This window comes from Choloepus didactylus, chromosome 1 (assembly GCF_015220235.1).
Source record: "Choloepus didactylus isolate mChoDid1 chromosome 1, mChoDid1.pri, whole genome shotgun sequence".
NCBI classification, from domain to species: Eukaryota; Metazoa; Chordata; class Mammalia; order Pilosa; family Megalonychidae; genus Choloepus; species Choloepus didactylus.
In genome coordinates, this window is record NC_051307.1 from 242,659,392 (window position 1) to 242,671,965 (window position 12,574).

General features: G+C 41.1%; 2 protein-coding genes across 10 annotated transcripts in view; one reads left to right on the forward strand and one right to left on the reverse strand.

Moving 5' to 3' along the window:
* The window catches only part of MBD4 (methyl-CpG binding domain 4, DNA glycosylase), a 40,041-nt gene extending 37,935 nt beyond the window's left edge, over nucleotides 1-2,106 (reverse strand). For all 3 annotated transcript variants that reach the window (XM_037802430.1, XM_037802420.1, XM_037802437.1), the window contains exons 1-2: nucleotides 1,786-2,106; nucleotides 96-323 (exon numbers count right to left, since the gene is read on the reverse strand). In XM_037802430.1, coding sequence (XP_037658358.1) covers nucleotides 96-323; nucleotides 1,786-1,874 — 317 coding nt within the window. In that variant the 5' untranslated portion in view covers nucleotides 1,875-2,106. The remainder of the gene's footprint in view (nucleotides 1-95; nucleotides 324-1,785) is intronic.
* Nucleotides 2,107-2,301: 195 nt separating this feature from the next.
* The window catches only part of IFT122 (intraflagellar transport 122), a 104,366-nt gene continuing 94,093 nt past the window's right edge, over nucleotides 2,302-12,574 (forward strand). For 5 of the 7 annotated variants that reach the window (XR_005211574.1, XR_005211575.1, XM_037802479.1 and 2 more), the window contains exons 1-3: nucleotides 2,394-2,434; nucleotides 9,272-9,338; nucleotides 10,689-10,773. Coding sequence is in view for 4 of the 7 variants with exons in the window: in XM_037802479.1 (XP_037658407.1) it covers nucleotides 2,394-2,434; nucleotides 9,272-9,338; nucleotides 10,689-10,773 (193 nt within the window). In the remaining 3 variants the exon portion in view is untranslated. Of the gene's footprint in view, nucleotides 2,435-9,271; nucleotides 9,339-10,688; nucleotides 10,774-12,574 lie in introns of those variants that run through there. The other 2 variants (XM_037802468.1, XM_037802509.1) reach the window with 2 other exon arrangements.

Sequence of the window (12,574 nt, forward strand, 5' to 3'; positions counted from 1 at the left end):
TGTAAAAATAGAAATAAGTCAGGATTCCTGCTATGCTTTCCCACTACCTGTCTAGACAAAAATATTTGGCTATCTTTACCAGCTTGTATGCTCACCTTATAAAATATACATCAAATCTTCCTGCTGTTTTCCCAGATAACCTTTGCTTAACAACTCTTTCCCATCCACACAGGACAGACTTAGGGCATTCTGTCATTGTAGTAGCACCAAACTGAGCAGGAGCAATGGGTTCTTGTAGTGGGGGATTACTCTCACTGTTTCTTATCACCGTTTGTTTCTCATCTTCTCTCACTCTTTCTGATCCCAGAGTACCTTCTTCCTCACTGAAAAACAAAATACAAGTGATTAGCTCATTTAAAATTTACTTCCCTTGGCTTATACAATTTCAATCCATGCCAGGGTGGGAACCACATGGACTATTTAGTAAAACAGGAAAAAAAAGTTAGTAAAGACTTAAACAAAGGGTTAAAAAAGGGTTGGAAATATTTGCACAACGAAAATCTCAAGTTACATGCTAAAAACTTTTTTGTTAATCACTGATTTGGACTATTATAAAGATTTCTGGTGACACCTGGCATAAGTATGAGATTGTGAACCAACAGATGAGCTCTAAACCTGGGATCAAGAGAATTGCTTAAAAGAGTCAACGATACCCCCCACCCCTTCTTTTCCCAAACAGGTGAAGTAAAACATTTATATAAATGTGCATTTTTCTGGGGGAGAGTGTCCCTGACTTTCACCAGATATTATAACCCACCAAAAGATAACTAATTTCCAATATCAAATTTTCTATTTTCCTCCATTCTTGATCCTCATGATAACCTTGTGAGGTGAGTAGATAAGGATTAATTTCATTTTATTGATAAAATTGAATGACAAGAAGGTTAATTGATTTCAGAACCCAGGTCTACTGAATCTTGGTCCAATACCTTTCCCACTCTAACTACTGAAAAATTTCAGCTGGCTGTATCCTAATTATTACATCACACATTTTGAAACTTGGATGGGTCTATAGAAATCATCGAAATCAACATCTTTTCTATAAACAGGGAAATTAAGCAATAGCGAGTAACTAACTAGACTTAGAATCAAGGTTTTTGGACTGAATTTGGGGTTAACTAACTTTGGGGAGCTGAATGGGATCTTATGAAATTACACGGTTCACAGTTTTAGAGATAAGAGAACTGAAACTTGGTGAAAACAGGACAAACTTTGAAGTAAACAGACTGGTTTCAAATCCCAGCTCTGTTACTTACTAGGTGCACATCCAAGAGCAAGTTACCTAACCTCCCAAAGCCTGGTTTCTTTATCTGTGAAAAGGAGGTATTACCTCTTTTAAGGTAATTCTGAGGACTAAGTGTTGAAACAAGTAGGTAAATCATCTTAGCCTCAGATCACACATATACAAACACTCAATAAAGAACTGTAGTTCCCTTCCTCTGTTACTTCTCACAAGAGTTCATTTCTGGGTGCCCCTGGGCTGTTTAACGTGACAATACAAAATCTTCCTAGGATCCTCCAACCCAAGCAGATCTCTCCCTTACACCACAAAACCTCCTCCTAGCTCCTTCGTCATTTGGGGCAAGGAAGTCGGGTCCATCCCAGGGCTAACCCCACAGGTCAAGTACCTGTGCTCCTGCCCAACCTCCGAATAATCAAACCCGGGGCCCAGAGGTCTCTACTGAACCTGGAATGTCAAGGTTAGAAAGGCCCCTACATCTTCGACTCCCCCGCTCCCTCTTTACAGGTAGTGAAACTGAGACCCGAAAAGAGACAGTAACTTGCCAGGAGTCATACGGCCGGTCTGGAACTAGGCGCTCACTTGAGGTGACGGAGCCGGCAGCTCCGCAGTCCCCCAGTTCTGGACAATCCATTCCAGCCGTGCTCCTCAAGCGGGCTCCTGCTGCAGCAACCCGAGCACCTGCGCAGCTGGGAAACCTGAAGGGCCGGGACGAGAGGGTGCGATCCCTTGGATGTAGAGCGAAGTAACATGTGAAAGCTCCTTCAGCTTAGAAAGCTAGCTAGGCTGATACCCGAGGCTTAAGGAAGCGAAACTCTATCAGGCTCCACAGCTGCTTTCCCGCCGCCCCTCAGCCACAGCCGCCATTTTCCACGGCTCAGCCAATCAAATCCATGTCGAGAAGACGCACCGCCCCCGGCCTGTCGCACGCGCCCTCAAGACGCATGCGCCTTCTAGGCTCCTGGTCCAGCTTCACTTTTGCTCCTTTTTTTGGCCCTCCCTTTTAGACATGCGCATTCGGAACTCTTTGCCAGGCGCATAGCTCACCGCGCATGTGCGTTACCAGGGGTAGCACAGGTAGCCAAAGTGGCTCGCTGAGGCAGGCCTGTTGCTGAGGCGGGGCGGAGGGATCCGAGGCGTGCGGGAAACCGCGATGAGGGCCGTGTTGACTTGGAGAGATAAAGTCGAGCAGTGGTAAGGCGTGGGGCAATCCGAGAGGAAGGGGAGGCCGAGCCCCGGCGGGGATGGCGGGAGCTGTTGAGCAAATCACCGCGGTTGCCATGGGCAACGGGCCTGCGGCCTTGGCCCAGGGGCACGGGTCTGGGAGACTAGAAGGTCGGCCCCCTACCCCCTACCCCTCCTCGCCTTGCGAATGGGGAAACTGAGCCTTAGAGAGGGAGCAAAGGGATGTACCAAGCGTCGGGTAGTGGCTTGTTCTCGTCTTGTCGCTTCCTTACTCAAAATTCATCTTGATATTATGCTACGTCCACAACAGTATTTCCCAAACTTCACAGTTTTTGCCATGTCCTTGTTTACTTGACGTTTTCTTTACGTTATCTCACTTATTTTCGCTTAAAGATGCTTTTAAAAGAAAGGTGTATTACTCCATATATGAGAACAGTAATCGCTTGCTATAAATGTAAGATTACTGTAAAACTAAAAGCAGGGAGAAACAAGACAATGTTAATAAGTTGTAGCTAGGTAGTTCTAGGGGGCCTTTAAACCTGAGGTCTACTGTCTCTAAAACTGGAGATTAGCAGCTCTTGTCAGAGAGATGCTTAAAATAGATTAGCATCAAAACAAGACTTTCTCCTATGCTTAATTAGAAGATTTGAAGGAGATTTGAAAGAATGACTTTCTCACCTTATCAGCCAATGTTGTTTAAGATCTTACTCTGTTTATCACCTAAATCCATCACACAATGGTACATTTTGGGAAATATTGACTTAGTGGGTAGTTCTCAGCCTTTCAGTCATCATAGATGATCTTTTTTTTTTTTATCTATACAATTTTTATTTATTTATTTATTTTTTATTTTTTTTATATTAAATTCAGTTTTATTGAAATACATTCACACACCATACAATCATCCATGATATACAATCCACTGTCCACAGTATGATAACATAGTTATGCGTTCATCACCACAATCTATCTCTGAACATTTTCCTTACATCAGAAAGAACCAGAACAAGAATAAAAAATAAAAGTGAAAAAAGAACACCCAAATCATCCCCCCATCCCACCCCATTTGTCCTTTAGTTTTTATCCCCATTCCTCCACTCATCCATACACTAGATAAAGGGGGTGTGATCCACGAGGTCTTCACAATCACACTGTCACCCCTTGTAATCTACATTATTATATAATTGTCTTCAGGAGTCCAGACTGCTGGGTTGGAGTTTGGTAGTTTCAGGTATTTACTTCTAGATCTATATAGTGCATAAGAATGTCCACCAGAGTGACCTCTCGACTCCATTTGGGATCTCTCAGCCACTGAAACTATTTCGTCTCATTTTGCATCCCCCTTTTGGTCAAGAAGATAGTCTCAGTCCCACGATGCCAGGTCCACATTCATCCCCGGGAGTCATACTCTGCGTTGCCAGGGAGATTTACAGCCCTGGGAGTCGGGTCCCACGTAGGGGGGAGGGCAGCGAGTTCACCTGTCGAGATGGCTCGGTTAGAGAGAGAGAGGGCCACATCTGAGCAACAAAGAGGTACTCAGCGGGAGACTCTTAGGCACCACATAGATGATCTTTTCAGCTTCTTCATGAAGCTTTTTTTTTTCCCCCACAACTTCAGCCATTTCCATTGTTGTAAAAGATAACATACATACAGAAAGATGTCATCTCTTGATGTACAGCTCAAAAAGCTGTACATATAGGTAATTCAAAAATTGTTACAGATTACAGTTCTACAGTTTCAGTTCTTATTATGCAATATAAGGTATATACATAAAGGTGAAGACCTTCAAGGCACAATTCAGCAAGTAGCTATAGAACAAATCCCAAAGGATGCTATAAGCCACAGTTCCACCATGTTATTTACCTCCTTCCAGCTATTCCAACACCCCCGCATGCAAAAAATTTGTATAACTATATAAAGTTTCAGTATTCATAGATCTTTGTTCAATCTTATCTTGTTTGTTGCTACCCCTTCCTCTCACTTAATCTTTCTCCATCTTCAAGGGTGTCTAGGCAGTGAGCACCCTAACTTGTTCATATTGAAACAGGGTGTCAACAGTTTGGGGAAGGGGGCTGCATCTAACTGTTGTTCTTAAAGAGACTGTTGCCTCTGGGTTTTAGGACTTGTCTGGTATAGGAACACTCTGGTGGATTTAAGTTTCTGAAAGATAAAACTTAGTGAGTGAATCTTTTATAGAATCTCAGGTAGGGACCTAGGTATTTGGGGACTACTTTTGGTAAGGACATGGCATACTGTGGCCGTTTGGGATGTCTAGCTGGAGCTTGCATAAGAAAAACCTCCAGGAGAGCCTTTCGACTCTATTTGGGATCTCTCAGCCACATGAAGCCTGTTTTGACCAGTGGGACAGGCTACTTTGCCGTTCTCTCCCTGACTTCTCATAGACCTTTCTCTGTGTAAAGCATGCCCTCTTTTCTTATCTCACGTTGCAATCCTACATACCTTTTAAGGCTCTCTTTAAATATGGTCGCTCTCTCTTTAGTACTCTGCACTAATAATAGGTAATTCTTACTATGTGCCAGACATTGGGCTAAGAATTTCAGATCTTTGATCTCATTGTCACCTCACAACAGCCCTCTAAGGTAGGTACTATGATTACCTGTGTTTTATGTATAGGAGGAAACTGAAGCACAGAGAGGGTAAGTAATTTGTCAGGGTCACACAGTGAATAAGTGGTGGAGTTAACTTTTACATTCATTCCTGCCTCACTCCAAGGCCAATGCTCTTTTTATCACTGCATTAATTTTACTCTGTATTACAGAAGTTGCAAACTCAAATGCCTACAGGAGTCAGACAGATAACGTAAATGGGAGATGTTTATTTGCATCTTAAACAGAAGGAATTATCTATTTTTCCTAGGAATATTCTCCCCTTTTATGTCTTACTTTTCTTGAAACACATTGCCCTCCTGGTGTTTCTTTCATTTCCTACTTTTAATAGAGACTTGAGTAAAAGAAGTTCTTCTTAGTTTTCTCTTAATTCTATTATAAAAGTACCAAAAAGCTGGTGATAACTGGCAACTGAACATTTGACTTCGATGTCAGAGAGTATAGGGAGTGGCAAGGAGTGTGGCAAACTAGAGAGCTCATACTCTGCCTAAAAGAGGCAACTGCTGCTCAGCTCCTGCTGATTATTACCATGAATTTGGCTTGGTGTGCCCAGATCTTTCTATTTTCAGCGGAAGCTAGGAATCTTTTTCTTTTTTTTTAATGTGACATGTCCTAATTTTTAAATGTTGGCACCTAATTTAAGAAAAAATAAATAAAACACTATATGGGCCAAACAAAACATTTGCTGGCCAAATGCAGCCTGATTTACTCCCAATTTTCAATCCCTGGCATGACAGTTGTTCATTCTTCTCGTCTGTTGAATATAATAGTTATTTGTGAATCTGTTTATTCCAGAAGTCTGCAAGCCGCTTAAAAGCAATGGCTATGTCTTAACTCATTTCCAAATTATTCCAGAGCTTAGTCAAACCAGTGGTTGTTGTTGGTATTTGATAGGTGGATGTATTCATGAGTGAATGAATAAGTGAGGGAATGAATGATGAATGAAGATTGGTTATCTGGCTTTTTGGCCCATCACAGGTTTGAAACAACCTGTAAGAATGGGGGATGTAAGGATTCTGTAGTTTACTGATCCTGATGGCGGCTAAAGATGCCTGCTGACAGCCTGGAATGAGACAAAAACAAAACATAACAAACAAAACAAAAAGTAGGCAGAACTCAAAAAATGCCATCTGTCAAAGATTAGTTAGTCTTCCACAACCAAACCAGCTGCTGCCTCCTGGTCTGCTGTTCTGCTTCAGTCTAACCTTCACATGGCAGCAAGAATTCTCTTTTTTCAAGCCCTGCTACTCTACTTTTCAGAAACCTGGTGTGACTCCTAATTACCGTCCATGTCAAATTGTGCACTTCATTAGATGGGCATCCTTACCCTTTCCTCTCAGTCTTGCTAACATTTATATTAATGCTTTTCAGTTCAACCAAAAACTCCATTTTCTCACTCAAAGTCCCTACCCAAATGCTCTCTTATTGTGCTTGGACCACCCTCATTTTTTTCTTTATTACCCTTTCTTTCTTCCTTAAGGCATTAGGCTTTAGATTCCAAAACAGATAAGTGAGACTAGATCAGATTGGGCAGGGTTTGATGAGGCAGTGTGGGACTTCAGTTTATAGTGGGGTGGACACAGGGTTGGCAGGGACAGTTTGCAGGACTCACTCCCTTGTCTCCCCGCATTGGAAACTGATGGTCCATCTTTTTAATGAAGAGAGTGAGAAGATGGGAAGAGAGAGACATCCTATAGTAGGACTCCCTGCAGATGAGTGAACTCCCCGGCCTTGGAAATGTTCAAGCCCAGGCTGGATGACCGTGTGTAGGGAATTTATGCCCTGGTTGGGAATTTGGACTATATGACATCTAGTGTTATTTCCAATTGTGAATTTCTGTGATCTCATGATGTAATTAAAGTCCGAGTTGTTCATATCCAGTCTTCTCAGGTTGTCCCTTATATTTATTATGTGTCTACTACAATGCCACGTACCTTGCGTCCACAAATGTTTAAAACATGGCTGTTGCCCTCAAATTGCATAGGACTGTCATTAAGGAGATAAGATAGTATACGAAACCATGCAAAATATAGCAGATGATGTAATTAGGAGCTAAATTGAATTGTACAGACACTAAGTACAGTAAGAGTTTACATTAGAGCAAATCAGACACATGTTGTACTTTAGCAAATTTCAAGGAATTTAGAGAAAGTGGATTTTCACAGCTGAGAGGAAATTAGTTCAGGCTTGGCACAAATGAGGCACTCAGAAATGATTTTCTGATAACTATGATGTCAGACAAATTACTTGCATCTCTGTACCCAATAAAAAAGACCAATAGTGCCTGCCCTGTTTACTGCCTTATGTTATTTAGGGATTAAATGAGATAATGTCAGTTCATGTTCTTTAAAAACTCTTTAACTGTGAATACATGTGAAGAATTATCATGTTTCTGAAGTCAAAAGAGTCTGTTTCAGAAGCTTTCTAAATTCCATAGGTGACACCTTAAGTAGGTGATAAATAACTTTTTTGCTGTTGAAAAGGTGTGAGAACTGTTGTCAGTTATTTTAACAACCATAGCATATGCTAATGATGATGATGAAGGCCACAAAGCATAATGATTAGAGCATGGACCCTGGGTTCAAATTCTGGCCTCACTTCCACCTAGTAGCAGTTTATTTTGGGGCACTTTTTCTGTGCTTTAGTTTTCTCATCTGAAAAATAGAATTGCTGTGAAGGTTAGATGAGTTAACGTATTTGTGCTCAATAATTGTTAAACATGGTTGTTATTATTATTATTAAAATATTGAGGGTAACAGAGATTTGTCACACTTGGCAATAATTCAGGAGGGTAGAAGGCAGTATAGCATAGTGGTTCATAGAATAGGCTCTGGAGTCAGACTTGAGTTGAAATTCTGGCTTGTAGTAAGCACTTGTAGGCTTGCAAGCATTTCTGTATTTGCTAGTAGTGTGACCTTGGGTAAGGTACTTGACCTCTCTGAGCCTTGGTGTTCTCACTTACAAAATAGAGTACTAATTACTACTTCACAGAACTATGGTAAGGATGAAATAAAGTAATGAATTAGAAGAGCTTAGCCCAGAGTCTGTCTGTGGTAAGTGCTCCAAGTACTGTTGGCGAGTGTGTGTACTTTTAGATCACTGAAGGGCAAGCTATGTTTATCCCATAGTAAATTTTTACAATAGGTTGTCCTGGCAGTGCAGTGGCAACACATTCTTTATTAGAGTCACCTGAACTATTGAACTCCTCTGTCCAGGGCATCCAAGAATCTTTGTGATACGGCTCCAGCCTACTATTCTAGCCTTATCTCTCCCTCCTGTCTTGCTCTTAGTCTCATGTTTCAGTCAAATGAGATTATTTGGATTACCCGCTGTCCCTCAATTTCACATCTTTTCTTGTTCTGCTTTCTCTGCCTGAAGTGCTATACCTACCCAATTTCCTCCTACATGTCTCAGAAGCCCTACTCTTTCAAAGATGCTTTCTTCACGAAGCCTTTTCGGATCCTGTCTCCAAACACTGTCTCCCTCCTTTGAATCCTGTAATATGTTTTTAATGTATCTCCTAAAGTCTTGATCACAGTATTATACTGTATTTCAACTAATCTAAGAGGTCATTGATTATAAAATTATTTGAAATAACACTAAGAAAGCAAAAAATGCTGTCAATTAAACTGACATGCCACCAGTTACAGGGAGAGATGTTAAAATGTGGAAAAATGTATGCCTTAGCAGTGATGGCTTTTGATGGTTCTTTGTGAATGTGTGGAACTCACACCTCCCCACTGGATTGTAATTTCTCTGAGGCTGGGAAGAGACTGTGATCTCCTTATTTTCTATCAGCTGGTGCCCAGCACAATAAGTATTTGATTAATTGGCAATAGTAATGATAAGTGACCATTTTTCAGAGACATATGGATTTCCTAGCCCTCACACATTATTTCAGATTGTCCTGCCTTTAAAGTATTATTAGAAAAGTTAGTGTCCTCAACTGCTGACTGATTGAATCATTTCTGGCGTCTGACTTCTGGACAAGTAGAAATTAAAACATAGAACTAATCCCTTAGTGGCTCGTGATCGAATGGGCTGCCAGAGTGTGGTGAGGGAGTAGGGTTTGCAACCAAATGCAATTCTTAGCCATTATTTTTCTCCCTGATGCATAAGCAGTGTTTCATAAGGAAATAACGCTTGCTTTCTGCGCATTAGCAGACCTCATCATTTTGGTTCCTAATTGTTCTTTTGTCTTGTCTTGTCTCCGGTTTAGTATATATGACCTCGCATTTAAGCCCGATGGAACCCAACTGATTTTGGCTGCCGGAAACCGATTACTGGTAGGATTTTGTCTGAGTTTCCCTTTTAAGTGCTTTTGTCCCCCTCCCTCTTGTAAGTATTCTGAAAATTTGACCTTTTTTTTTTCTTTGGAGATAAAGAAGGCTGGGGCAGAAAAACTAGTAATTACTTTTTAATGGGGGGAAGGAAATGGGCTATTTAAAACAGGTAAGTAAACTGTCCATCAGATAGGAATTTGTGAACAATACCTTCATTAGAGTCATTAATCTTCCCCTTTTTACTTTGAGATGCCTATGAAAGTGCTGAAAACAATTCATCAAAATGCCTTTGAAATTGGGCTGCTGTCAGTTCACATTTTGTCCCCCTGAAAAATGCAAGCAACAGGACTGAAGGGCTTTCTCTATGAGAAGCCAGATAGCCTGACCCCAACTTTTAAGCATTTGCCTCTTCCTAAACAATTCCATATGGATCCTGTCCTATTTTTCATATTTTCAAAGAACATCAACTCTCACTGGAACCTGTCCCAATGTATAAAAGTAATTTTCAGGGAACTCTTTATGTTTGACCTAAAAACCTTTATATTATCTCTCCTTCCTCCTGCGTAAATCCACTTCCTCTAGCTCTGTTGTCTAGATATGCAGATTGACTATCTCCAGCCTCTGTATAGTAACTGCATAATCTTAAAACCATGGCTAAATTGTTCTGCAGACTCATTCTCTCCAGGGTAAACAATCCAAATCCTTTTAATTTTTCTTCATAAGTTATCTTTTCTAACAGTCTAGCCATTTGGGAGGATTTTACTCTGATTTCTCAGACGTTGTGTTTTTTAAATCCTCACCCATTTATAGATGCTGCACAGCTATGAAATGTCCTAAATCCACATTTACAGCTGGGTTTTCTAACTCCCTCCTATTGGTAAACCTAAAGCCCAGGTCTGTTACTTTCAAACTTTTTGTTGCAAACATGAAACATCTCTGTGAGGCTGATAACAAGGGCAGGACTAGTACTAAAATTTAATCACTTTGCAGCTTGCTCTTTTTAAATGCTGGCTTTATTTGGGAAGTCCTGCCTTGATGGTCATATATCCAAATTCATGTTTAAGAACACGTGGAGTTGGTAATGACGTTCCAGGGGTCATCAAACCTTTCTCAAGGATTAATGGCATTACCCTCGTCACATGGTAGACAGAATTGTGACCTCCGTGTCTTGAGTTACCCAGCTTTTTGTCACGTTCTTTCTGTCTTCTCAGTGCAGTTTTTATTTGAGGCAAATTTAGAATATCGATTAATTTTTTTTTGCTATAAAAATAACAATAGCAGTAGCAACTCTGCAGGAATGCTGACTAATGGATACCATATAGATGATCTGCACTTTTGCCTCTTTTTTGCCAGGTTTATGACACCTCTGATGGCACCTTACTCCAGCCCCTAAAAGGACACAAAGATACCGTGTACTGTGTGGCATATGCAAAGGATGGTAAGAGGCTGCTTTGGGTTTCTTGTCTCTGAAATGGCCTCCGAGCTGCTCATTTTTCTCCTAAGAAAGTGAATTTTGTTATTTTTAGGAAGCTAAAATACAACTTACAAATTCAGAAGTAGTCAAATCACTGAGATGTTAATAATTCAATCCAGCAAGTATTTATATTAAGGACTATCTATGTGTCAGGCACTGTCCTAGGTGCTTGTGAGACTTAAGAGAACAAAATAAAGATCCCTTCCCTTATGGAGCTTAAATTCTATGTGCATTTGGTGGAGGGAAGAGGGAATGAGGGAGACATTCAATAAACATGTGCAATAAGTAAATGAAACTATGCTAGAATGGGATGAGTGTTGAGGAAAAAGAAAAAGTAGGACAGAATAAGGGGGACTGAGAGTGCTGGGTGGGGCAGGGATTGGGTGAGCATTGAATTGGGTGGTGAGTGCTGCCGGCTCATTGAGATGGTGACAGGTGAGCAGAGACTTGGAGGCAGTGAGGCAGTGAGACTCTGGCAGTGGGTGCTGGGGAAGAGAGCCCCTCTTAGAGGGGGAGCCATTGCAAAGATGCTTGGGGGGGCTGGGCCTACCAAGAGGCTGAGCAGAGAGAACAAGGGGAGAGGATTAGGGAATGAGGTTGGAGAGGGAACTGTGGGGGAAGGCAAGGACCCATGTAAGGTCTTTGGCTTTGACTCTCACTGAAAATAGGGAACCACTGAAGGGTCCTGAGCAAAAGAGGGATCTGATCTGACTTATATTTTAAAAGGATCCCTCTAGCTGTGTTGGAAACAGCTTGCAAAGGGTGAAGAGTCACATCTAGGCAAGAGGTCATGGGGGTTTAAACTTCTGCTGGGGTAGAGGAAGTGGTAAGAAGTGGTCAGATTCTGAGTGTATTTTGAAAATGGAGTCAATAGGATTTTTTTGACAAATTTGAATGTGAGGTGTGTTTCGGTTTGCTAAAGCTGTAGGAATGCAATATACCAGAAATAGTTGGCTTTTACAGTGGGGAATTATTAGCTTACAAATTTACAGTTCTGAGGCCTTGAAAATGTCAAAATTAAGACATCAACAGGACGATACACTTTCTGAAGAAATGCTGCCAGCATCTGGGACACCTCTGTCACACAGGAAGGCACATGACTGGCATCTGCTGGTCCCTCTCTCCTGGGTTTCATTGCTTTCAGCTTCTGGTTTCAGTGGCTTCCTCTCTCAGCTCCTTCAGGGGCTTTTCCTCTTGTGAGCGTCTCTTAATTTCATCTCTCTTAAAGGACTCCAGTAAAAGGATTAAGACCCACCTTGGGGCAATTCCTCAATTGAAATAACCTAATCAGAACATCTCATATACAATAGGTCTGCACCCCCAGGATGGAATAAAAGACTATGGCCTTTTCTGGGGTATATAACAGCTTCGAACTACCACAGTGTGGGAAGAAAAGAGTCAAGAATGACTCAAAGGTGTATTTGTTTTTTTAAATTTTTATTGTTGTAACATTATTTACATAATTTCTCATTTTAACCACTATCAAGTGTACAATTCAGTGATATTAATTTGCATTCACCATATTGTGCTCCCATCACCACCATCCATTACCAAAACTTTTTCGTCATCCCAAACAGAAACCCTGTACTCATTAAGCAATAATTCCCTATTCCCCACCCCTCCCTCCAGCCCTTGATAATGTGTAATCAACTTTCTGTATCTATGAATTTTCTTATTCTAGGTATTTCATATAAGTTAAATCATACAGTATTTGACCTTTTGTGTCTAGCTCAAATTCATTCATCATGGTGTCTTCAGGGTTGAT